The 26810-nt window shown below is 41.4% G+C and overlaps 1 protein-coding gene across 7 annotated transcripts in view; it reads left to right on the top strand.

The window, feature by feature from the left end:
• Nucleotides 1-26810, top strand: part of ttll5 (tubulin tyrosine ligase-like family, member 5) — a 69437-nt gene that overhangs the window by 32457 nt on the left and 10170 nt on the right. For 5 of the 7 annotated variants that reach the window (XM_084914211.1, XM_084914207.1, XM_084914206.1 and 2 more), the window contains exons 16-30: nucleotides 366-407; nucleotides 1283-1390; nucleotides 1515-1606; nucleotides 2146-2208; nucleotides 2741-2889; nucleotides 3183-3429; nucleotides 4375-4492; nucleotides 4910-5056; nucleotides 5192-5280; nucleotides 5368-5516; nucleotides 5795-6361; nucleotides 6448-6635; nucleotides 8527-8654; nucleotides 18299-18488; nucleotides 22552-22754. In XM_084914211.1, coding sequence (XP_084770337.1) covers nucleotides 366-407; nucleotides 1283-1390; nucleotides 1515-1606; nucleotides 2146-2208; nucleotides 2741-2889; nucleotides 3183-3429; nucleotides 4375-4492; nucleotides 4910-5056; nucleotides 5192-5280; nucleotides 5368-5516; nucleotides 5795-6361; nucleotides 6448-6635; nucleotides 8527-8654; nucleotides 18299-18488; nucleotides 22552-22754 — 2480 coding nt within the window. The remainder of the gene's footprint in view (nucleotides 1-365; nucleotides 408-1282; nucleotides 1391-1514; nucleotides 1607-2145; nucleotides 2209-2740; nucleotides 2890-3182; nucleotides 3430-4374; nucleotides 4493-4909; nucleotides 5057-5191; nucleotides 5281-5367; nucleotides 5517-5794; nucleotides 6362-6447; nucleotides 6636-8526; nucleotides 8655-18298; nucleotides 18489-22551; nucleotides 22755-26810) is intronic. The other 2 variants (XM_084914210.1, XM_084914212.1) reach the window with 2 other exon arrangements.

Genomic DNA, 26810 nt, shown 5'->3' with positions numbered 1-26810 from the left:
AATGCAATTACAGTGTTTGAGTGACCTCAGTTTGTAAGTGCTACACTCTCAGTGGCTTATTGTTTTATCATTTCTAATCAAGTGACTAATGCTCTCTCTAGGCCTTGTTGCCTAATGATGCCACAACAGCTAATACACTTGGCTACCTCCACTCGACTACTGCACTAAGATTTGGCAAAGGACCTGCTGGAGGGATATTACTAAATCAGACAGATTTCTGCTCCACCTTATATTGTGTAAAAGGCCTGTTTAGACATAAAGTAACAATGTTTCATTGTTGTATGTTGATGTGGTTTGGATGTTGTCTGTATGGGCCTTGATACAGGCTCAATGCTGATGCAGTGTGTTCACCCATTTCCTCTTAGAAACTTTTTTCTGCACATCCAGCCACTACACACAGCAGAGTGGTAAGCTTTTTTTTTTGTTGACTCAGACGTATTAATCTTCCTTTGCTTTGTCCCTTTGCAATTCCCTGATGCCTGTTTCATTACCGGTAAGAAATCGCTTGCTGCTTTTTGCTTATTTGATTATGTGGCTAAAGCAATTTTTCACAGGGACAGACAGATGGCTTATATAAATCCTTAATGCTGCATTTTTAATCAAAGCTTCTTTAGCAAAAGCACTTAACAAGCCGCAATGCGCTACTTTGCGTAATGAGTCGAAAAACTTTCTTCCCGATACTTCAAGCACACCTAAATCAAGCCAAACACTAGCTGTTGAAGAACTTCAGGGGCCCATAGAGAACCTGTCCTATCCCTTCACTCTGATCAGGGGCAACAGTTGAGACCTTTTCTGAGGGATTAAGCCTTGTCACTTTTTGGCTGCCTTTGTATCCCCACCATCCGTGTCAGGGTAATTAAATATAATCCCCCTGCTATTCAGATGACAAATTTTATATGTGATCATGCAGGGCTGTGCCCCTCTATCTGGCCCGAGTTCCAAAACTGCATGCCAAAGTTGTCAGTCACAGCCTAGTAGTGCATGCAGCAGGGAGACAACCAGAAATGCCACTGCTTAACAAAAGCACTCTATTTCTGCGGCGAAGACAAAAGAGGAGAACGGGGTTTTGGTTATCTGTGATGTAGCTTCTACATTTTCAACTTAACATACAAATAGATTTTTGTGGATTGTTTTTCAAAAGAAAGCATTTGTTACCCTTACGGCCTTTTGTTCATCCTGATTATGAAGCACCTGATTTGCTTTAACAAAACTGGATTGAAAAGAGGAAACATATTACACAGTTTTTATCGAAAACTGTTTGCATTGTCTCCGCTTCTTGTAGCGACAGAGGCCGACGTCAACCAACATCTCAGAAACCGAGGATCTTAAGGACAAGCGAGGAGCTAAGCATGGCCAAGGAGACAGCACTCTGAACCTAACTGTTGAGGAGGTAAGGTCTTAATAAAGATGTTGTGTAAAGTACTTTTAGTATAGGCTGTGTAACTGTATTTTTTCTGTATAAACATTGCTTCTTTTTTTAATAGATGTTATTTTACTTTCCTTCACTAATATAGATCAGAGTGCTGTGGAGGATAAAGGAAGAGTATGAAAGACGAGGAGGTTTCATTAGGATCTTCCCCACCGCGGATACATGGGAGCTCTATGGGTAATCTGAGCCAGGAAAGAACAGACAGATCCCTTGTAGGCCGCAAGGGAAGTTTGTCTGTAATGTTACTCATTACTGATACTGTGCTCAGATAAGCAGGACATTTAGCTTAAAGCCAGACTAAGCGACTCCTGTTTGCATTTGCTAATTCAACCACCAAACTGCGATATAGCTCCAGAGTCACTGGAAACTTGTTGGAGTCTACGTTCCAAAAAAAATGATCCCACAGTGACTTTATATTAAAATGCTATTAAACTCCTATTAAGAGAGGAAATCCATCATTGTGCTTAAAATTTATATTCCTATATGAGGATTAGTTGCATGATTAAACCTCCGTTAGCAGCAGGGTATTTTATGGCATTTTTAAAAGCGTTTTATTGAACGGTCTGGGGAGCTATTGGTGCAGTTAATACCCGTTGCTTCCACAGTATCACAGAAGTCTCATTTTTAACACATTTGCCACAAATAAAGACGCCGGAGCTCACTGGGGCCCCTGCCTTTATGATTATTGTAATTTGCTTATTATCTTCTTCTCTCAGAGGATATCTGGAGTCCAAGACATCAATGAACTTCGTGTTGGCGAACAGACTTTTCCATGGAAGGTAAGCATTTCCATTGTGGTCGGGATGGGAAATAAATCTCTCCATCAGTTTGTGGAAATGGTGGGATTGTAACGTGGCATTTGTTTGGTCTTTTGACTGGATAGGTGAGACGAACAGCTGAATAGATGACACACAGTCAGCTTTTCCAGCGCGCGCCTGTGTCTATGTGGCATTGTGGCATCGATTCGGGGGCAGGAAGGGAAAGATAGTCACAGATGAATTGTGCCGATTTATTGAACCGCATTTTTGTTATTGTAGTACAACGTTCATTTAGGTTATTTGAATCTGCGCACGCTTTCAAAATTTAACCACAGGTTTGACTGTATTGACTGGAGAGTTGTCCCCCGACTAAGCTAAGATTTTCCATATTCATTAGGTAGTGAGTTCAGGGAGATGGTTGCTGCTGCAGTACCTAACTTAAAGTTGAAATTTACAGCTGTTTCTCTGCTTTGTACTCGTTGATAATATCCATATAAATCATTATTCTTGTTGTTATTATCATTGCGTTGACACGTCTTGCTCTGCCTCGCAGGAATGTGAATGGGAATGTGCAGCTGCAGGTGGACGTGGTCCATGGCTGTCACGTTGTCCAGTATGAGAGGAAGCTGCTGTCTCTGGAGGCACGAAAGAGGAGACAGCGCCACCTGACTCATGGCTCTGCTGCAAGGAAGAAAAAATCGGGTAAACTCAATGTGTTCTTTTTTTTTTTTCCTTCTTCAGTTTGAAATAACTTTTTTTCCCCCCAAAACTAGGAAGAGTGTAGCTAAGTAGAACAACATCTCATGCTAATGCACTTTTGGTTCCAATAAATAACTCCCCTGTGTCACGGTAAGGTTGGCCAAATATGACTCTGTATGAGTTCATTTCATTGCAGCAACAATAAAAAGCCTATTTTGAGTGTATGTGTGTATTTTATCCCAAATGCCAGTGATGCAACTGACATTTGTCTTTTCTTGCTGTGCTGCATACCTCAGGGAAGGAATCCAAGGCCTCCCTGACTGAGAACAGCAGTCAGGAGGGAGAGGAGTGTGCTCAGGAGGAGGTGAAACAAGTTCTTGAGCCAGTCTCACACAAGGCTTTGGTAGCAGAGCAAAGAAAACAAGTGGCCACACCACTGGAGCGATGCCACAGTAAGGCTCAGTCCAGCTCAGAGGCAGCCGTGCACAATGCCAGCCCTACAGTCAACCTGCTCAACATCCTTCAACAGGGCTGGGAACTCAGGTCAGTTTGCATTCTGGGCTGCTGCTCCCATTCGTCCTCATTGAGTAAGGAGTACTGTGAAGTTGCAGGTAGAACCGAGGACGAACATTTACACGTGTTGATGTTTTAATTCCTCTCACTACCTCTGACTGGCTGGGCCTCAACAAAAGTCAGTGTTATTCTTGTACGCCATTGAGTCCAGACATAATAGTTTACTTTTTAACTTTTTCTGCTTTGATGAAAACACAGTTTTAACTTAGATTGAAGCACATGGCACTTCAGTAAAAGGGGGCATGAAAAAGTGTTAAGGTTCATGATGGGTCTGCAGAAGGTCCCGCAATTTAAGTAGTTTGTGACTGTCTAGTAAATAAACGTTGGTTTATTAGCACAGGCAGTGCCATAGTCTAGTACATGAAGCTATAGCTTTCCTTTTCCTGAGCTACAAGTAAACAGTCATTGTTTGAAAATGGTATAAAAGCAGATGTAAAGGGTTCAAAATTTGCTGAGGATCAAGACACTCACTTTTCTTTAAATAAAGACACGCAGATACAATATGCTTTCACTGCTGTACTTAGACTCAACAAAGGCTGCAGTCTCCTGTCATTTCAAACGTGTGCCTGAAATTATAATTTCAGGAAGAATTACGATAACAAGTCTGAGTTTGTAGAAATTCCTTAGTGCTTGCCAGGACTGTGCACGAAGCTGGGAAATTATAGTATAGCATGTCTTTGTTTGTGTTTGACAGCTACAGTGTTCTGGCAGTACTCTCTCCAGGTTCACCTGAGCCACGAAGACAGTTTGTCATTTTGATACTGATACAGGACAAGATACAGACAAGATGCACTGTGTTCCAACAGCATTCTGTTATCAGCTATTGTTGCATATTTATATTTTTCATTGCTTTATATTTGCTTTGCCTTTGATGCTTTTTCCTCTCTCTTTTCTGCTTTTACCTCTCCTCTTCAGCAAAGTGCAGGCTCGTATTGCTTTTTCCTCTTACCTGCAGCGAGTCCAGCAAAGACTGTTAGCAGAAAGCAGAGACAACACCATCTCAGCTTGGCCCGACAATGGCAACGATCAAATGGTACAGCTATAGCATTTTTTTTAAACTCCTTGTAAAAAATGAAAGCAATCGAACACTCTGTAACTTTGTTTTCTCTGTATGTATGTGTGCATGTCAGTTTCCCTTATTATTCCTCTGTTACTCATCTGCACCGTGGAAATCTGCACGTGGCATTTGTAGCCGCATAGAAGGAAAACGTGGACTCTGTCAAAGAGAGTCTGTTTGGAAAGTCTGCATTGTAATGGCATACATCATCATCATCATCAGCAACCTCAAAACACTTGAGAAAAATCAGTGTAAAATCGTGCCTATCTCTGATCTTTAAATTCAAAAGTGTTTTAAAGTGAGTCAGACCCAGAGTTAAGACGACAGAGACGGCTCAATGAATCAGTGATATGGGAAACTGATGTTAAAAGTTTTTTTTCTTTGTCTTTACAGGAGCTGGTTATTCGCTTTCTGAGAAGAGCAGCCAGTAACCTTCAACAAGACATAAAGGTAGTCTTGCCCAGTCGGCAGTTACCACTCCAAGACCGCAGACGCATCCTGTCCCATCAGTTAGGGGAGTTTATCCACTGTTATAACAAGGTACCCCTTCCCAGACTGTGGCGTCATTGCAGAATTACAATTCAGAGAGGTGCTTGAAACACAAAGGACATTGAGCTGTTTATTTCCAACAGTCAAAGTACATCTGCAGTTCTGTTCTTTTCTCTATGTTCCCAGGAAACTGAACATATGGTGAAAAAACAGGAAAGTAAAGAGGAGCGTTGTGTTAATCCTAAAGTGTTTCAAGAGTACATCAGTGCAGCCAGGTTAGTGATTTGGCTCAACTTTTTTGAGCCAAGTTTTCTGCTACACACATTTATTTCATGTCTTTTTTTTTCTTCTTGAACTAACAGTGAAAACGACCTGGAGGAAGTACTGACATTCTACACGCAGAAAAATAAATCGGCCACCGTCTTCCTAGGAACAAAAGTCAGAGGCATTAAGAAAGATGTTCGTGAAGTAAATGCTTCAAGAGATTCAGGAAACTGTGATAATTCTAAATGTGAGTTTCTTGTTTCTTTTCCCATGTATACTTTTTGTTTTTTTTACTGTACATCTGGTTCATGTTTTAATTTTTTTATCATTCAAGCATAGTAAACAGGAACTGTTTAGATTTGTGAATCTAGAACAGTGAAAGGAAAAAAGATTGAGTCTTCTGGGGTGAAGAAAAGGTCAGCTTCAAATGATTAGAACTTACTGCGGGAAAACAAATGTGTGTCAGAGCTGAGGAATGACTAACTGATGATAAAGGAGCTCTGGCTTATTTCCTCCCTTGAACAGCTTTGGCCGTGGAAGCGGATTCAGAGTTGTCGCTCCTAACAGGGAAACAGGTCAGCTCCGACTCAGACAATAAGGCCACTGATGGTCAGCCTTCTTTTTGTTTGCTGCCTGAAGACATACAGGCTGAAGTAAGAATGGTTAAAACCCAGCCAGAAGTCCAGTCGTCTCAACACCGCTCCAGTTTTCCTGTGACCTTGGACTGCATGCACAATCATCTGCAGCACTGCTCTCCTGCATCCCTGCCTCTTCACTGTCCACCGCCGCCTCCACCTCCTCAGCCACCATCTTATGCACAGTCCTTGGCAAAGTCTCACCTCTGCCATTCTGAGAGTCTTTCTGACCCTCCCGCATATCCCTCTGCCCATGTGGTCACACAACCTCCAAGGGTCATGTGGACGGCTGCGCCCACGGGCTCAAACGCGGCGACTACAGGGCCATCGACACAGGTGCTCAGAAGAATTCAGTCCTTTACCTCATCCATGGCTGGCTCCGCAGCGGCCTCGTCCGTCCCAAATGCCACACACATCTGTAGCCAGAAGCTCTCTAGACCCACATCTGCAGGCCAAGGTAATCTTTCCTGCACGGCGTGCTGGTGTTTCGAATCAAATTCACAAAGATGTTCTCACCTTTTCCTTTTTGTTTTTCTTTCTCAGTGATCAGGAGGAGCACTTCCAGTAAGCTCAAGTCAAACTCAGTGGGAGCTTTCAGGGAGTTGAGCACTCTGACCGCCCAGGCCCAGTCCAACCAGCAGGCCTTCATCTCAGCCCTGCAGAAACTGGCAGACAAGCAGGTTGCTCGCCACTATGCCAGCTCCAGTCACATCAACCTGCTGACACAACATGTAAGTTTATTATGCTCTCAGCTTCTGCAGCCCTGTGACTCAACAGCTACGACTACTTTAAGTAAGAAACTATGTTGAGTTATTAAGCAACTGTAAACTGATCTGTGTAATGGTTCATGTAAGGAAGAAGAATCTGGCCTCTCTGCAGTAGTCCTCTCACTGTGAGGTCTTTGATATTTCTCTTTGTTGATGTGTAAACCTGGCTCAGGCCCCACGCTGATCGGCGGCATCTAACTGCTTATTCATTCAGCAGACCTGTTGGAGCCCGAGGGTCTGCACCTTCCTTCTTCAGCCTTCAGCTCGCCTGCAGTCTGCAGGCTGGGGTTGGTATGGGGGTGGGTCTAGGAACTGGAGTTTGAAGCTGGCCGGCCCAAACAGTGGTGAGCAGCGTCAGCCCCTCAGCTCTGTGTGAGGTCTCATTATCAGAAGCACCATTGGGGAGTGATTTCTGTTGATACTTAACAAGCAGCCACCTTTTTTTTTCTTCTTTTTTTTGTGGTAATTGATGCTTATAAATCAAGGAATGTGGCAAATTGGCACCAAGCAGGGGAGTGGCAACTTGGTTGTCTCTATCACCACCTTGTCGCATATTTCCCAAAGGTTTGCCCTTCAGCTTTGGGAGCCCATCAACCTTTCATTCTTCCTCCTGTTCCTTCATCTCCTCTTCTGCATCACTGGATTATTTATTTATTTATTTTCGGTCAGAGATTTTTGCGATGGCACCAGACCACACAGGCGGCAGTTTTATGGCTTCCTTATGACTGTATATTATTCTGTCTATCTGAAAGGTGTTTGCTGTATTTCCTGTCGGTAGTTAATCCTCAACATGGCAGCAGCTTATTTTTCAGAGTAAAGTAGTCCAGTGTTTTGCACTTAAAGGCTTAGAGTACATTTACTTTTTGCTTTTTTTTTCCAGGACTGAGATTTGAAGTCATTAAATCACTTGCTGGACTAAATGGAGAACTTTGTAAACATGAACAACACCCTGTTGCACAGTTGACTCCGTAATTACTCACTCTCATGCTAGGGCACATATACAAAACAGAAACTGAAATTGAGTAAAGCCAGACATGCTGAACATCAATGAAGTGAATATACTCCTGGGCTGTTATATATTGATGGGCATATATGTGCATACACAGCTTGTGCCTTCAGTGAAAAGATTTCTTTTGACAGATCTATACTCCCATTTTGGTCTCTTGACATGTTATAATACATGTTCTCCAAAGGTTGTTTTAATTTCTGCAGATTATATTAAACACTTTATAAAAAATATGACCAGTCTACCTTAATAAACCCCAATAAACCAGAGCTGTAGCTATGTAACAAAACGCCAACACACTCTTTATTAATGCCATGCAAGGCCCAGCAGCTTCAGTTTTTTCCCCATTGGTCCTTTAGTGCACAGAAGGAAATAAAGTAAATAAAGCACCGCAGCATTATGTTTAATTCTCCCACTAGATTTCATCGAGCATCATTCCCAGGCTAGCACAGAGCAGTACTGGGGCGCTTTCGCAACACAAGTGCTGATGTGGTTGTAAACACTGTTGGCCTGGAAAGTCATGATAGCTGATTCTGTTGAGGATGCAGGAGGGGGAGGGGACCGCTTAGATTTAGTGCTGAGCGGAGACTGGCTGCGCCATGTGCTGTGTGTACATTTCACACAGCCCCCAGATACGAAAGATGGAGGTGATTGGCGTATGAAGAAACACAATGTTCCACCTAATCTCATTCATCACTTCACTTCTCTGTATTTAGACATGGGATCACTATTAGTGAGATGTTTGGTTGTACTTATACAGAAAGTGCGGTTACAAGTACATTATGCTTGTAAAATGCAATCAAGATGAATCCTCCCTTCAAGTTTTTAAGCCTTCCTCTCTGCCCACAGTTGACCAACCTGAACCTGGCGAACAAGATGCTGAGCAGAGAGAGCTTCACACTGAACCCTAAAGCTGCTACAATCCAAGGACCAGTGAGAGCTGTTCACCCTGAAACAGATCTACCGAACAGCACTGGGTGAGTCCAAGGAAGTATAACTTACAATAATCTCCCCTTGGAATAATGGTTTGGATCCAACATGAGTTCTCAACAAAAAACTCCAGATATCCAAGATGCTTTCGACTGCATTGTAAAGTCTGTATATGCACAGAATGTAAGCATATATAAAGTCCCAGTACAGCAAAGGCCTCAAGCTAATTTAAGACGACCAGTAGATGGACAGCTGTATGGTTTCAACTTTGGGCATAAAACACTTTGGACAGTGTCAAACATGTAAGTAAAGTAACATTAACCAAAACCCTGACAGTGAAGCAGAAGAGGAGGTGAAGGAACAGGAGGAAGAACAAAAGGCTGATGGGCTCCCAAAGCTGAAGGCCAAACCTTTGGTGCACAGCGACTGGAATTGCATTTTAATACGACTCTGTTCTTTGAAAGAAAAATTGGTTTAGCCACATCTGAAAATTGCATTTGTTGGATATAGATGCACTGGAAAGCACACTTTATTTACATTTACTCTTCAGAATTGGTTCACAGATACCTCTCTGTTAGCTCGCTTTTGCATTTAGCACATATGGTGTCTCTGCTACTTTGCAAAAGCTTCAGTGCTGCTTCCGGTCAAGTTTCACCATTGTGCTCATGTGTACTATTTATTTGCTCTCCCCTGAGGCAGCAGACACAGATTAGTGCATTACAGTCTCAATGGGGTTCACTGCCAAGGTAAACAGCGTGTCCTTCCTTTGACAGACTTAAGTTTGAGATGTTCACAGATGTTGGAGTCAGGACACACAGAATCTAAGAATGCCTGAAGCATTCAAATTAATGTTTAACTTTCATGAATATTCTTTGCTATTCTCAATATTAATGTTTGTAAAAGCTTCAGAAAAGCTGTTCAGTGTCCCTTTGGCTAAACTACTGTCTTGGGGATTGTCTGCATAATCACCTATAAGTACTGTGCTTTAGTGTAGTATATACAGTAAGTATAAAGCCTGTTTGGTGAGGCTCATTACATTCTAAAGACTTTTTAAAGGCCTCTGACAATTTCTTAGATTAAAGAAGTTTGTCTCTGGAAAGGGAATGAGAATTTCCAACACCCTTTGGGCAGGGAATTGGGTCTTTTGTTCCCCTTTTTAACTGTGCTCCGTGGACATAAGTAGTTGTAGAATTGGCTGCTGAGTGTCGGCGTTACGTGAAGCACGCTGGCAGCTGAAAGCGTTCTGTTGGAGCGGTGCTGGAGGCAGTGGTACAATGTCAACACCCACAAAGTCTGTCTACTCAAGGCTCTCGCCTCGGTACCCACTGAAATTCCTCCTTCTTCACCCCGTCTCACTGTGCTGAGAATAGGAGGAAGGAAAGAGAAGGACAATGATCGCATCATCATGGCTTATGGCACCAGACCAGGATTATAAACCTATAGGCAAAGAGGGGAAACCTTAACTGTGTCATCTTCTTCTTTTATTTGCTTATGTGTGAGTGGCAGTGTCTCAGACTGCTTGGCCCTGATTTTGGACTCTGTTTTTCCAGTCCTGCCCTTCCTTATGTATGGAGCTGTCAGGGAATTCCTGGAATGTCTGGCCTTTTCCCTTTTTAAACTGTTTTTATTCCCACAAACTAAAAAGAGACTATTAATAGCTTATATCATTTTTACAGATAGATTCATAACAGAAATCACGCTTTGAGCGATGCAGTCCTCTGACGGATCAGAGTTACAGTGTGATTTCAGACATTGCATTTGCTTTTCCATATCATGTTTAAACACTTCATTCATCAGAAAATAAACTGGCCCGCGATGCTCTCGCAAAAGAGATTCTAAATCTCCAGAGTTATAAATAAAGATTTAAAAATGTTTGTTCAGGTTTGCCTTTCAGCTATTCACATTTCAGAATTATACTTTCACAAATCTAAAGAGAGAATATAAATTAGTGTTTTCTTGCAATACAAAAAGCTCTTGAGGGCCCCGGAACACCGAGCCCTTGGTTAGGAATTATCTACATGAAATGTCTTTAATAAGATATTAGGATAAAATGTCTTGATTTCATCCCGACTCTGTTTCTTAAAACACAGAAGCCCCCTCCCCCCTACGTTCGGGCTCATGGCTTGTGCCAAACATACTGAAACTGTTAAGCGCACTGGCTCTTAAAGCAACCACAGGGGTGAAGTATGATGGGTTTCAAAGTGTAGCATGGCTCTTTGAAGTGCTGCTGCCAGGATCTGCCAGGTATGCTGCATCAGCACTCTTAGAGCTCCTGCCTAAATTCAGTGTGCTGACAGTCAGGGGGCTTTGAACCCATACGGCCCATCTTCATATACTTATGGGGGTAAGTTGGTGATCTCTTCCGCTGTTGGACCTCCTAGTACATTTATGATCATTTCCATTCAGTGTACCTATAAATTGAGGTATTGGATTACTTTGAAACACTTGACACCTTTTACTTTGTTTAAAAGTATTTTCTGTTACTTAAGTTTTGCTAATACCGCTTGTGGTCTGAGTTTGCACTGGACCTCCATGTGGTCATGTATTATTATTAAGTCAGCAGCTGGTCATGGTTGGTTCTCACCATTTGTGTTTGTTATGTGAATAGTTATTGCTGTCTTATTACCAGAGCCGCAAACGTTCCTCTCTGTTTTCTTCCCCTCTACGTTCATACCAGTTCTGTGTTTTGAGAAATGCCACAACCCTGCTTACACAAGGTATTTTTAGTCCTGTTCAATACTTTGTTAGATTGGTGTTTTACTTGGTTGAATTTTCTAGAGGTGAATGATTCCAAAGGGTTTTAAGGCGGTCCATTTTCTAAACCAACAGCTCGAGTAATCAGAAAAACGCTGGTGAAAATGTAAAAATTCTTTGATGGGGGACAGATTCCCACAAAATTGGTCTGATGTCTCTCTTCCTTTGAATTTAAAAGGAGAGATGTTTTTATTCACGTTGATTGAAACCAGATGTGGCAATGGGAAGGCAAACCCTTAAGGTAAGAACAAGTGAAATTCCAGGGAACAGATTTAGTCATTCAGCAGAAACATACACCTTTAAAGCAGTTTTCATTCCCACAGTGTGCAATATGGTTATATGTACTGTATATAATCTGCTTTATGGAACTGACAAATGTGTGACCGTGAATTAGGGTTGGGTTGCACCAGCTATTTTTAAATCCATTGCAGGTTTGTGTGTAAAGCCCTTACTATTCATCTTAGGATCACTAGCAAGTATGAAGTTACTGCTCAAAATTTAACCTTTAAAGTTGGTAAATACTTCATATTCCTAGAACTACTGTCAACAATGTAAATAGGACATGCAATACAGAGCACTGAGTTTTAATATAATTTCTAAATAACATATATGTGTTTGAGTGTTTGTGTGTGTCCGTCCCTTGTCACAAGGACTTGCTGTAGCAGGTGGTTCCACATGTTTGATTTGGCCCTTCCTGACATAACTCCCGAGGGGATTTGTGTCTCAGGCTGGAATTCAACCAGTGACATTTTGCTTGCCAAGGGAATCTGTAAACTACGCTACTGAGTCACTAAAAACAAATAAACTAGTAGTAATTTCTAGATGCATGTGTTAGTTTGTTTTACATTAGACATGCAGGGAAAAATCTTTGTTGCGTGTGCAGGAAATGTTAATATCCATCGATGCACTCTAATTAAATGCATTGTAAAAAGCATGTAATTTTATTATTGATTACAGCAGAAATTCCTTTGTCGTTAGAAAACAACTCTCTGAACTCGACTTTAAAAAGAGAATCAATTGGCTGCTTCTCTTTCTTATAAATCATAGTAAACTGAAGGTCTTAAGTTTTTGGATTACTGTTAAGACAAAATAATATGTTTTTTTCATTTATAAAATAAAAATAATAAATGTATTCATTACAAAATATGCAGGGAAATTCATTATGATAGTATTTTTGGTTATTATGAAACAGGAGCATACAATTTCCATCAGGTGATATGTTGTGGTATCTTGGCCATCATATGTATGCTGCCATCAACCACTTTAGTTACAGTTTTCCTTTTGTCTTCAGATTTCTTCATGGCACAGATTTTACAAGCTGCTGGAAACATTCCTCAGAGATTTGGGTGTATGATAGCAGTTGGCTCCACATCCATGATGTGAATCTTCCATTTCACCATATCCCAAAGATGCTCTATTGGACTGAGATCTGGTGACTGTGGAGCACTTTTAAGACCAGTGAACACTGTCATGTTCGGGAACTCATTTTGAGATTATTTAAGTTTTGTGACATGCCGTGTTATCCTGGTGGAAAGGACCATTAGAAGATGGGTACAATGTGGTCATAAAGGGATGGAAACGGTCAGCAACAACACCCAGGTGGGCTGTGGAGTTTTAGAAAATGCTCAATTGCTCCAAAGGGATTCAGAACCTATCCTCCACCATATTACACCATCACCACCAGCAGCTTAAACCACTGATACAAGACGAGATGGATTTCATATTTTTTTACATCAATTTCTGTTATATGTTTTCAGTAATTCAGGTGACCCTTAACCTCCCTTAGTTACACTGCAATAGGCATAAACTGCTGGGGGCTTCACATGATGCACTGAGTATCATGGGGCTTGACCTTATAATATAAAGCAGTGGTCCCCAACCCCCGGGCCTCGGACTGGTACCGGTCCGTGAGTCGTTTGGTACCGGGCCGCGAGAGTTGAGGCTCAGGTGTGAAATGTATAGTTTTCAGGGTTTTTATCGGTTTTCAGTGTTGTTTTGTTATCGTTTTTATCGTTTACTCGGTTTTCCTGGGTCTTTTCACGTGTGTTATGAATAAATCTTCTTTTTTTCGGTACCGGTACTAGTTTTATTTTGTTGTATTTATCCGCGACACCTTAAAGGCCGGTCCATGAAAATGTTGTCGGGCATAAACCGGTCCGTGGCGCAAAAAAGGTTGGGGACCGCTGATATAAAGCACTTTGAGGTAACCGTTGTTATGATTTGGCGTTATATACATAAAATTGATTGAATTTGACTCAGCCTTTAGTGTAAATGGTTATAATCCCTGTTTTGTTTTGTTTTTTCATTTGTTTGTTTGTTTTAATCCATTGATTTTACTTATTCAGAACTGTTTTATAGCTTTCCTTTTTTTGATTTTCAAGTGAAGTTGTGTGAGTTTAAAACAGAAGTGGTTAAAAAGTAACCTATCATCTTACTTGGAAGAAAGCACTTGTAGTTTTCAGTACCCCACATTGCTCACCACTCCCCTGACGTAAGCCTCATCATCCCCGGCACTGCTGAACTCAACAAATTGTATTTTAAGAACAGACCTACTTGGTGTCATGTTTTTGCAATAAAACACAATAAACAAACACTGATTAATGGTTGGAAATACCCCTACACTCTTGAGGCTGCTAATGTTTACACTGACCAGGCAGGGCTTTGAGATAATCTGGCATGATGTCATCTCAGACGGTACATTTTCCCACATTCACACTGAGTTAGATTGATGCCGCACATGTGCTCAACTCGCACGGCTGTGTTGTTCTACAGTAAGTTATATCAGCATATTAAAGGATGGCGAGCACAGCGGGGAGTAAGCTGACACCCACGAGCAGAGGTCCGGCAGTGAGGGAAGTCCCAGATAGCTGAAGCTCCACACATGTGCTGTGATGAGAAACTCAGATGTAAAACTATTCCGCTCACTCATTTAAGAAAAAATAAAAATCAGATTTTATTGGTTGCTGTGTTGGACAAAAGTGCTTCCTCCTGTTTTTAAAATTCATGGTCATCTGTAGTAGTTTTTTTGCGTGGTGTTGTGTTGACAAGTTTCCCCCCGTCACCCCCCTCCCTTGTGAGGTTTTATAGCGACATTGTACTCAAGGAAAGCCTGTGCTTTTGACCTGAGACAGTCCATTTTAGACCATATGGTAATAAAATGGTAGCACTGAAGGTCCCTGCGGTCCAGTCTGCAAACTGCAGCCAAGTCAAAGGAAATCGCTGCTGTAAACAAAGAACAAGTTCTTGTTTTGTCTCCTGGTGATGTAGAATCTCTGGCCTTGCAAAGTTCACAGACGAGCCTTTGTTTCCAGGAGCAAAAAAAAAAATATGTATTGGCCTTTGGTCACAGCAGTTGTTTTTGCAATATATGTGCTATTATGTGAACTGAGAAATGCATGGGCGGATAACATGTTCACATGAGTTTAAGATCCCTTGTGTCTTGGCCACACAGGGAAGGAATTATTTTTTTTTTTTTACATTTTAGCAACACAAGATTATTATCCCACACTATGCATTGTTGTTCAAGATTAATTGAATTCTAATTTTAGCACTTATCATAGTTTGGTCCTAAAAATATTGTAGCTATTGTGAATCTAAGTGTGCAGTGTTTTCTTTAACTGTAGACCAATAGACAAATGTTATTGCATGTTATTGCATGTGGGAGGAATTTCCAAGAGCTTTTTTGTCATTAAGACCTCCAGGGATCCCATTTCTTTAGCTGTACGCGTATCTCTTTCTCTTTTTTCCCCTTTTATATTTTTCCTCGCAGCTCCCAATAGTGCTCTTTTATGGCATTATTTTTGGCTGAGGTGGTGTATATATACAACAGCACACCAGACTCCACATAGACTCGATTTAAGCATGTCTGAAGGCTGAGGCTGGTCACTTCATTGCTTTAACAGTGGTCAAAAATGGTTGAAAAAAAAACTGAAACAGGCTTAGGCCTAATGACAGATAATCCAGTTACAAACTTGTGGAGCTCGTCAAAAGGTTTGCTTTCCAGGTTGTGGTTTTGTGATGTGAATGGAACGTGAAGCGGGGAGGAAAAGTTTTTAGTTCAGCCTGTGTTTGCCACAGGCTTGCCCTCTGCTTTCACTCTGATTTGGTACACACTTTGATTTGAGGCTCTGTAGGCACAGCGGCCACTGGTTAGGATGTTGTAAGATGTCTTGTTGTTTCACTTTTTACTGGTGGTCTTGCATCTCAACATGGAGTTTATAGCTATTGTCACATCTGCCTGGAATGCATGGTAAAATAACTGATGAGGTAGCAGTGAGTAAATATATTAAGCTATTTGTGTAAAAAAAGCACGAGTTATAGTAGAGTAGTAACATCTGTGTTTCAAGCAAGCATTGCCTTATTTTCTGTCATATATATTAAACAACAGTGGATGCTCATATCAAGGCTTGAATCACACCACCTAGCAGCCACTGGTTGGTGAAAATGTGTGTTCTTCAAATGGCATGCAATTGCTAGGGTGAAATTGGTTGCAAAGTTATATACGGTGCTGCACTAATAAAATACCTTGTAATTGGTTTGATTGCTAGCTGGTTGCCATGGTGGCCCCTCAAACTGCTTGCCAAGCAGCTGTAAAAATGTAAACATTGTGACATAAAACAGAAACACCAATCGACTGCCTTCAAATGAATAATTGGTTGGGAAGGCATTACTTTTATTTTGAAGGTGAGTGTTCTCTGTTTGTTGTTTGCATTGCACCTTTTCACATTTCAGCACAGTTTTGATGGTTAATGGTTAGTAAAGAGAGTAAATGGTGAGTGTTTGCAGACAAGTTGTCATCTTCCTTGCAAACTACAGGGAGTGCAGAATTATTAGGCAAGTTGTATTTTTGAGGAATAATTTTATTATTGAACAACAACCATGTTCTCAATGAACCCACAAAACTCATTAATATCAAAGCTGAATGTTTTTGGAAGTAGTTTTTAGTTTGTTTTTAGTTTTAGGGGGATATCTGTGTGTGCAGGTGACTATTACTGTGCAGAATTATTAGGCAACTTAACAAAAAACAAATATATACCCATTTCAATGATTTATTTTTACCAGTGAAACCAATATAACATCTCCACATTCACAAATATACATTTCTGACATTCAAAAACAAAACAAAAACAAATCAGCGACCAATATAGCCACCTTTCTTTGCAAGGACACTCAAAAGCCTGCCATCCATGGATTCTGTCAGCGTTTTGATCTGTTCACCATCAACATTGCGTGCAGCAGCAACCACAGCCTCCCAGACACTGTTCAGAGAGGTGTACTGTTTTCCCTCCTTGTAAATCTCACATTTGATGATGGACCACAGGTTCTCAATGGGGTTCAGATCAGGTGAACAAGGAGGCCATGTCATTAGTTTTTCTTCTTTTATACCCTTTCTTGCCAGCCACGCTGTGGAGTACTTGGACGCGTGTGATGGAGCATTGTCCTGCATGAAAATCATGTTTTTCTTGAAGGATGCAGACTTCTTCCTGTACCACTGCTTGAAGAAGGTGTCTTCCAGAAACTGGCAGTAGGACTGGGAGTTGAGCTTGACTCCATCCTCAACCCGAAAAGGCCCCACAAGCTCATCTTTGATGATACCAGCCCAAACCAGTACTCCACCTCCACCTTGCTGGCGTCTGAGTCGGACTGGAGCTCTCTGCCCTTTACCAATCCAGCCACGGGCCCATCCATCTGGCCCATCAAGACTCACTCTCATTTCATCAGTCCATAAAACCTTAGAAAAATCAGTCTTGAGATATTTCTTGGCCCAGTCTTGACGTTTCAGCTTGTGTGTCTTGTTCAGTGGTGGTCGTCTTTCAGCCTTTCTTACCTTGGCCATGTCTCTGAGTATTGCACACCTTGTGCTTTTGGGCACTCCAGTGATGTTGCAGCTCTGAAATATGGCCAAACTGGTGGCAAGTGGCATCTTGGCAGCTGCACGCTTGACTTTTCTCAGTTCATGGGCAGTTATTTTGCGCCTTGGTTTTTCCACACGCTTCTTGCGACCCTGTTGACTATTTTGAATGAAACGCTTGATTGTTCGATGATCACGCTTCAGAAGCTTTGCAATTTTGAGACTGCTGCATCCCTCTGCAAGATATCTCACTATTTTTGACTTTTCTGAGCCTGTCAAGTCCTTCTTTTGACCCATTTTGCCAAAGGAAAGGACGTTGCCTAATAATTATGCACACCTGATATAGGGTGTTGATGTCATTAGACCACACCCCTTCTCATTACAGAGATGCACATCACCTAATATGCTTAATTGGTAGTAGGCTTTCGAGCCTATACAGCTTGGAGTAAGACAACATGCATGGAGAGGATGATGTGGACAAAATACTCATTTGCCTAATAATTCTGCACTCCCTGTACAGGCAACCTTAGAAACCTTCTAGATCTTCTAGACTGCATCTGATCTCACCTGGTGACCAGTTAGGGAATAATATTTTACTCTAGCAATCAGCGGTTACTAGGGGGTCACCAACAGGTCTCTAGGCCTGTGAAACTGAGGCCTGAACATGGTCAAAGTTTCAAATAATGATGTCAGTGTATGCATAGGTAACCCCTGTGAGTCAAAATGTCAGGATTCAGGCTACTCTAAAACCTTGGTATCAAAGAGAGTTTCCTGTCTTGGATCTGCACGCTGTCAAAGAGACTGGATGTCATAGACAGAAAGCTCTAGCCGTGAGCACGACAGCCCCACCCATCTGCTGTTTACAAGTGGTAGCCAACCAGTTGAAAGTTGATTTAAAGAGAGCGGAGCTAAAACTGTTTGTTTGTATTCTTGCCAGAAAATGTCTTTAAAGAACACTCTGTTTTTCTTTACTGAGGTTTTTGGGGTGCAAATGTCACTGATATGCAATTCAGAAGAAAGAGTGACTTTGTTGGTTTGAAGTATCTTACTTTTTCACCCTGTGTTTCTGTGTCACTTCTCTCTAAGCCACAGGCCGCTAAAGGAAGAGGACTGGCAGATGCACAATGACTACAGCCTGGTGAGAGGGGTGACACCCAAGCAGCACTACCAGCCCACCCAAGGGAGCTACCAGCTTCAGTTTGCTATTCAGCAGTTGCAGCAACAGAGACTTAAGGCTCATCATCAATTTCTGGACCAGACCCGCTGCGGACATCAGGTAAGATGTATCATTTTCTTAGTAAAGAATGTTTGTTTTCATTTAGCATCTTGGATGCTAAATAAGTGCACTGCTCATTTTTACATTGGTGGTATTTGCATTTCTATTTTTTCTTCTTTTTTAAAAAATAAAAATAGCACAGATACTTGTCTGTTAACACAACAAGATTATTTTTCAGATTCTTTTCTTTGTTGGTTTTCAGTAATGGCACCATGTAGAACTTAACCTTAAGAACTTTTAACCCATAAAAACCTCAATATTTGTGTCTGTATAATTTATGTCCTTACTTAAGCTCTGCACTTTGCAAAATAGTGCAAAATGCACCCACGTTAAGAGAAGAGCTTCCATGTTAGCCTCTAGAGAGCTATTTAGAGGTTCGCCTTCCAAACTGTCTAATAAAACAGTGTTTGGTGGAGACAGTAGCTTAATTCTAAAGACCAAAATGGAACACCTCTCTCCAATATCACATCATTTGGGTGAATGACTCTACTAGGCATATGGGAAGGTGAGTAGTCAAGAAATTCTACTCTTGAGGGTACTAGCAAATCTTGACTTTTCAAATAGCTCCATTAGTGTTCCTATTTTAAGACAAATAAATTCGGAATATGATTTTCTTAGCAGTAGAAATGTAGCGGCAAAAAACCTTTTAGTTATGGCTAACAAGCTGTGACAGATGTGATTTGGCTGTTTTTACAGGGAGATTTGAAAGGTAGAAAGGCCTTAGCGTAGGAGTTTTTTGTTTTTCTTTGTTTCGTTTTTTTAAATGTTTAGACTAAAAAAGAGTGGCTCTCGCTTTTAGCGCAGTGACTTTGAAAGGAGATCTCACCAAGAAGGAGGATGTATGTTTCCATTTTCCAGAGGATTTGGTAGACTGAATCTATGGATTGAGAGAAATGGAGACAGGACAGTGCTATGGGACAGCTTAAAGGCTGAAATGACTGGATGCGCCCAATTTTTTCCGAGTACTGGAGTTGGCCTCACGTCATTGTTTCTCATCTTGGTTGGAACTTAATTAATGCAATTGAGGTGATATTTCTTTTGGCTTGGTCGGCAGCCTTACGTAAGGCACTTTATGATTCCTTCTCTGTTCCGTTCATCTCTTCTCGTACTTTAAACACATTTAACCACATTTGTCTTATCTGTGACATGCTCCACCATAATTCAGCCATATAGCGGCATGAATACGTCTTACAATTTCAAATCCCTTGTGCCATTAAGGACTTTATGTGTACAGAGCAGTACAAAGAGTCAGAAGACAGAGCTTTTTTGTTGTTCACCCTCATAAACTGAGGTAATAGGAAGGCTGACTCTAGATATGGTTGTCTCACCATCAAGTCAGGCAACCCTCCCTAAAACCTTGGCTATCCCACCCCATTCATTCCCTTCTCCCCAGCTGTCATGGCAATGTGTGCCACTGCTTAGCTCTTAGGCAAAATCTTTTTGCATGGTATAGACCTTAATCTGCCAAGGAATTTGTCAGTGACTTGATTTCATTCTTTAGTGCCATTAGATAGGGGTTTTGATCTTTTTGATACAAATGTATTTTATAATCTTGATTTCAAATTCTTGGATTTCCTGGCCTTGAGAGAAAGTTACCAATACTTTTTGATAATATAAATACACAAAAGGATGTTCTTAGTCGAATGTGGGTGCTCGTGTGCATACACGTTCTTCAGTGTGAGAGAAAGAGACAGGGGTCTGTTCCGGCACTCCAGTCCACGTTCCAGTTACTGGGTGCAGACTGCACGGCTCCTCCACAGGATTGGCCCGGGGCCACCTGGCAGCGAAAGAAAGGTGCCCTTCCTGGCCCCGCTCAAGCTGAATTGTGGCCATAGGCCTTGCAACCAGGAAACTTAGCTTCTCATTTATCAACACAGAAATTACATCAGATATTCCCCGTCACCCTGCCGGCCCTTTGAACGGCCACACTGTGAAACTGGAAAACCATTAGCTCGTTAGATAGCCGTATAAAGCTACAGAGAAAATAGCGTGGACGTGAGATGTGGAAGGAATGTATGCGAGCATTCCCCGGCATTGCAAGGACAGAATGAAATGTGGCTCTAAAATATTATGTCAGAAAGACAACAGTATTTTCCCTCTTCACAAGCCTTTGAAGAGATCTTGTATAAACAAATAAATAATGTGAAGAATTTGCTTTTCACTGGAGCCAGCTGCGAAAAAATGTCGAGCTTGTTTTGATACCGGATGGCATTTCATTAATATCTGCACTAATTTATGTCAGGCACTTTGATATTTCACCTTAATGACCAAAGGCCACATTTTTTTCCATGACTCACCCATTCCAAATTTGCTCCAACTTCCTTAGGCCTTTTTTGGGAGGGAGTTTGATTTTTATTTTGTCCTAAACAGTTCACTACACACATGTGAGGAACAATCCGCATGTCAGTCTGTGGCACATTTAACCAACAGAAGGAGAGTTGTTTTTCTTTTACTTGGCCTTTTGAATTTTGTGATGAAGCAAATGGCCTAACAGTGATCTACCGCTACATGCCAAACAATTAAAATGAAAAGTTTATTAAGGTTAATTCGGGTTTTTACATAATCTTAATGATGCTTGGTTAAGGTAGCACCATAGTACTATCATTTACAAAATGAATATCATGCTGTATTTATACAGTACTGTGACAAAGTTTTGAACCAGCCTTCATTTCTTTATGTTTTGTTTATGTTTAGAATTTAAGTGTTAACCAACTTAACACTGAGTTGTGAATTATTAAAGCATTAAAGCCATTTTAACCTTGTATCTTTAGGCTCTTTGTTATTAGCAGCTTGGTACAAAAAGGGCATCATTTGATCCCATTTCTTTAGTTCAGTCTACAAAAATTGACAGCAATGTTTGATAGACATAAAATAATATATGTGCACCAACAAGATGTTTCCCAAAGAAGGACAAAAGAAGAAAAAAACTGTCTACACCAGATGAACAGTTAGGAAAGACCTGACACAGGACCAGAGACATGCATCTGGCCCTTGTATTCAGTCTACTGTTCCCTCAAACCATCAGAGATGTTCTCAGTGCAAGGGTGGCTGTCAAGAAGCCATTCTCTATGAAGGGAAACAGGGAGAAAAGGCTGAGATATTTTAAATTACACAAGAGGTGGACTGAACATCAGCGGCAACACGTCTGATGAATGATGGAATGAGGATTTGAGCTAAATTTTTTGATAAAAAATTGAGGTCAGGAGAGATGTACTACAGTGATTGTCTATAGCCGTCTGTAAAATACAGCAGAGGCTCTGTCATGGTTTTGTGGCTCCATTACACCCATTGGTGTTGGAGATTTTGTCAAAACTGACTACAAGGACTACATTTAAACATGTTAAAGAATGAAGGCAGTCTTACCAAATATTGATGTTCAAGCTTGTTAGAATTGAACCAAGTCTGTTTTTACGTTATACATTATATTATATATGTGTATAACATGTAAGTTTACACATGTTTCAATAAATCACTGCACCCATTTCTCAGTTTCAAATGAGAGGTGGCTCAGTACATGAGGGAACATACTGTATATGTTTTGTTTCATTTGCAGCTTTGTATACAGCCTGCGGTTGTACACAGTTAATGTCTTGACCAAGTATGTTTCAAATTACACATCAAATTTGAAACTTTGAAACTGGATTTATATTTCAGTTAAGATCTTTGTAACATGTTTATGTTCTCTCAAAAGCTGCGTTTTACAAAAGCTTGCTCGTTCATACAGGCTTGTATTTTAGGGTTAGTAATCACTCCACAGCTACCATCACTGGTCCATTATCATTTTAAACCATTGAAGCCACAACTGTATGTTCCATGTTAACCTCTTTCAGCTAGTTATTGAAAATCCTTTGAATTCCTTAAAGAAAACTATAATATCACTAGATTTACCAGTGAGTAGTCATCCTTTGTAGTTGCTCTTATTGTACTGTACTCTACCCAAAGTTTAAATTAAAGGTCTCAAACCTCTTTGCTTTGTTGGTTAAGTTTCAAAGTAGCTTGATTATTGTAGTAGTTTGATACTGCCCATAAGTAACCAACTTTTGTTTTCTTTTTGGTTTCACAGGCTCAATTTCCAGACCAGACACCACATAGCCAGGCTCTCACAAAATCATCCAGCTGCCCTCCTTCCAGCTTTCACACTCTGCCCAATCAAAGCCATGGCCTAAGCCATATCCAGACCTGTGTTAGCCCAGCTCTTGCTCCAAAGCCACCCAGCGGTGCCCGAGAGGGACAAGTCAGGAAAACGACTGCAAAGCGTCTCGTCAAGTAAGACAAATGTTGGCTCTGGATCACTCCATTTATTAACAATGCTCTATAACTGTCATATGGTTAAGTTAAATGAAGCCAAGGTCATCTGAACCTCTACTGACATCACCCGACAGAGGTATATGTCTGAATGTGAAGGTACGTCACAGCTGGACTGGTCATTAAATGATCGAGCGAGTGGGTGTCAGTGGTCCTGCCTACTGTCCGCTCTGCTCAGAAAGCTTCTTCACATAAACTAAGTGCAGTATTTAACAGCAATGAAGAAGGGTGAAGCGGACTATCTCCATTTTATTTGCTACACGTGAGAAAGGGCAAGATCGGACAACGTCCCAGCCTCATTCGCCCTATTACACTTCCCATAGTTCATATGTGAAAACTGCTCATTTAATTTATCGCAGACATAGTGCAGTGTGGTGGCAGGCCCTCCACCACCCACCCGCTTGTGGAATGAGACAGGGTTCATGGGATTGGTGAGTTCAACAGGACATGGCTAATGCTAATGAGAGTTCGAATATGCGTGTAGTGGAGTGCTCCCAGTCTTTTGGCTGCAGGGTGTATCTACCCGTTCAGTAAACAACCTCATCACAGGCCTGATTTCTGCCTGAACCGTAAACAAAACGTGGTTCAGTGAAAGGGCCTGGACTCGGAGCGCCGTTTAAATCCTGTTTGGTTTGGAGATAAGCTGAAGACTGCATAAGGAAAAATAAAAGGACAGCAGTGAAGCCGGGCTGAACTGCCAGCTATTTTCCTCACTTATTTTATGACTTTATTACTGCAACATCTGGCAAAATTACCCAACAACAGCAAACCTTTGTGATCGGCGCTGACTGTTTGTTTAAAATAGGTTGTTGCAGTGGTGAACTGCTCTTCACACTTATTTAATGTTTAAGAGGAAAGGATACCGCTGGACTGGAACACGGGCTGTTTTTGTAGTATTCCGGGTAAGCCCTTACAGTGTGTGAATTACCCCAGAGTCCCAACAGTGCATTTCTCTGTTTGACTTAATTCATTCATTGCAAGTTTGCAGGCCTGCTGATGCCGCAACCGAGCAGAGCCCTGGCTCTGCTGACGTGTTACATCCAGTCATCTGACTGGACTGGACAAACTGTACCTGGCAAGAAAATAGTTAAGAGGGCAGTGCCGTGGTGTAGGGGTTGTATAGAATAGGTTAGGGAGGCCATGTAGGTGCCGTGTTTGCTCGTGTGTGTGCATGTGTGTCTTCCTGGCAGTGGTTGTGTTTACCCTCTGCATGTGGAATTCCTGAGCCCCCTCACACTCTTCTCTGTCCTGCATTTTTGCGGTCGACTAGTGTGACAGTGGAGAGTGTGGGAAAAACGGAAGCTTCAGGACCAAAAATGCGCTGATGGAAACAATGAAGAGAAAGAATAAAGAGAGGAGAAAAGAAAGAATGACAGAAGAGAAAAAAAGTTAACCCTGTCCAGGAGAACGGAGATGATTGTTTGCAGAAAACGGTGGGTAAATAAGTTGCTTCCCTTTATTTCCAGCCCACATTTTAGGGGCAACTTAATACCCCTGTTATTGAGGCACATCTGAAACACATCCCAGTATAGGCTTAAGCCCCTCCAGCTTATAATAGTATCACTGTGTGTTCAAGCAGTTCAAGGTTATCCACCTTAAACACCTTCCTCCAGCCAACTGTAAAACTGTTGTTCGATACAAATACACCAGCACTGGCTTTGGCTGGTTTCCCCACCGCTGATGATCATCGACAGCTTTTAGTTAAATCTATTCATCAGAATGAGATTTGCATTTTTGAACATTTGTGATCCAATTTGATCCAACCAAATAGTTTCCTTCAAGTAAAAGTTTATTGGGGTTGTTTTTTTGGTCCCAAAGTTGGAAATGTTATCCACCGAGCGGGCAACGTGACTGTGTAAAGTCACTTTTAAGTAAAGCTGAACGGAGACTGGTGCACTCTCATGAATGACAGTGCCTTTGATTTTAAGCTCAGCTAACACACTTGAAGCAAATGTGCAGCTTGTTGGTATCACACTCAACAGGGCAGGGCTCTGTCTGCTCTATCAACATACCACAGCTGCCAACTCGAGGGGCTGCAAGAGCTCAAAGTGGTATGACTTCAGTGAAGGCTTTGAAAGGAGCAATTTGTAACACAAATAAATGAGCCTGTTTGGTATTTTGTTTGCAAGGTTTGGTTAGTCGCAGCTGTAACTACGGAAACCCAGGCTGTCGTGTGGCATTACTAATAGGGTGACAATTACAGCAGCACCATTAATGTCAGCCTAGCTGCTGCTTTCACTCCCTATTAATCAGCCACAACAGTAGTTATTTTCACGGGATACTGTATACACACAGAAGCTGCCAAACGTGTGTTTATGGTTAAACTTTATCCCCTTTGGTCAGTTTGAGTAACATTAAGTCACGCTAACTACCTTAGCGCACCGAAAAGTAAAGCCGCACATCTGCTGTGTTTACATAAGAACTTCAGCTCTGTGAGAATAGCGCGAAATTTTCGGCACTGGGTCATGTGTCATGTGCGCACACTGCAAGTTCAGAGTCGGTTCTCACCAGCAGTGTTTCTGGCTGCTGTCTGACTCTTGAAGTGACAGAGTGAGACTGTTGACAAAGAAAGTGATGTGAAGAACCCAGAGGTCAAGTTTTTTTTTTCGCCCCCCTGAATATGAAAGGGGTTTCTTCCTGTCGAGTTATGCCTCGCTTAAAGTGGGCCAGTTCTATTTGTGGTTGTGTAATGGTATGAAAGAACAACTGTGCAGCCCCTTACAAGGAGGCAGTGTGTACCCTCATTACCTTATTAATGCTCTTTTGGCAAGCTGCTGTCCTGGGGCGAGAGGTTAATGCCAGCTAAGCTTTATTTATTGTTCCCTCTAAAAAATGCTTAGCAGATTTAATGTATAAGGTTGCAAACACGTCTGCTCCTGCTTTATGCTTCAGTAGCTCTTATAATGATTTTCTCTTTGAAAATGTTATGTTTGCAGTCGGATTATGTGAAAAGGGCAGTGTAATTCCTTGTTTATGGTCGTCAGACTGTATGTATGACGCATTGTGAGAATTCTGGGCTCTGCCTCCGTGTTCCTTTTCTCTCTGTAATCTTTGCTCATAGTCGACATAGTCCCTAATCACTACAGTGTTCTTGCCAGTGTGACAATCACATCACCAAGGACAAGGAGAAGGAATTTCTCCCCTTGGTGTCACAATAGCTCCTGTGAGGCACTCAGTAAACACTTAGCCTCACCAACCTCCAGTGACTGCACACAAAGAGCAACTGTTAGATGCTGACTTCACTTTTCTTATGACAGAAGGTGGCTTGTCAGGCATTTTATACACAAATGAGTCTTAAAAAGCAGAAAAGTGTCTTGGTTAGGATGACATGAGCTGCAAGGATCAGAACATGTAGCCTCTCTGACCAATAGATACTAATTACCCAAGTGATACTGTAGTTATTATGACATTTTATTTCATTTATAGTATAGTATCAAGCGATATTAACGATTTGCAATCTATTGGTATCTGCTTTTCTAATAACCAATAAATGATGATTAAAAAAGTAAAGAGGAGACAGGAGAAACACCCTTCAACTATATTAGAAATGTTGGCATTGCATAGCTTGCAATCTGCAGCTTCCCTGTTGGAAACGCACTGCTTGGAATGCCACAACACAACCAGCTGATCTGAGCAGAGCCTGGCAGATCATAAATGAGTACACAAATAATTACATTTAAAACATTTAAGGGCATCTGTTTTTTGTTTCATATGTTTAAAAGAAAGAAAAATATCAGCTCATATGTCGAATCTCCAAGTATCGGTATCAGTTATTAAACTACTATAGAAAAATACCACACTCCACCAGGTTCTGCTCGGAAATATTTGAGTGTTGGCATTTATCCTCTTGGCACAATTTGAATTACCACAAAGGCTGTTTGGAGTACTTTGGCATGTGTGTACATGTATATGTGTGTCTCTTTCAGAGGACAGATTTTGTCCCTGTGGATAGCACTGCAGTCCACATTATACCTGGATTTGTGGTGGCAAACATACAGCCCGTGGGCCATAACCGGC

Source organism: Perissodus microlepis, chromosome 19 (genome assembly GCF_051167445.1).
Source record: "Perissodus microlepis isolate ML-2025 ecotype Zambia chromosome 19, ASM5116744v1, whole genome shotgun sequence".
NCBI classification, from domain to species: Eukaryota; Metazoa; Chordata; class Actinopteri; order Cichliformes; family Cichlidae; genus Perissodus; species Perissodus microlepis.
Note: the sequence above shows the minus strand (reverse complement) of the source record. Positions and strands in the feature narration are given on the sequence as shown.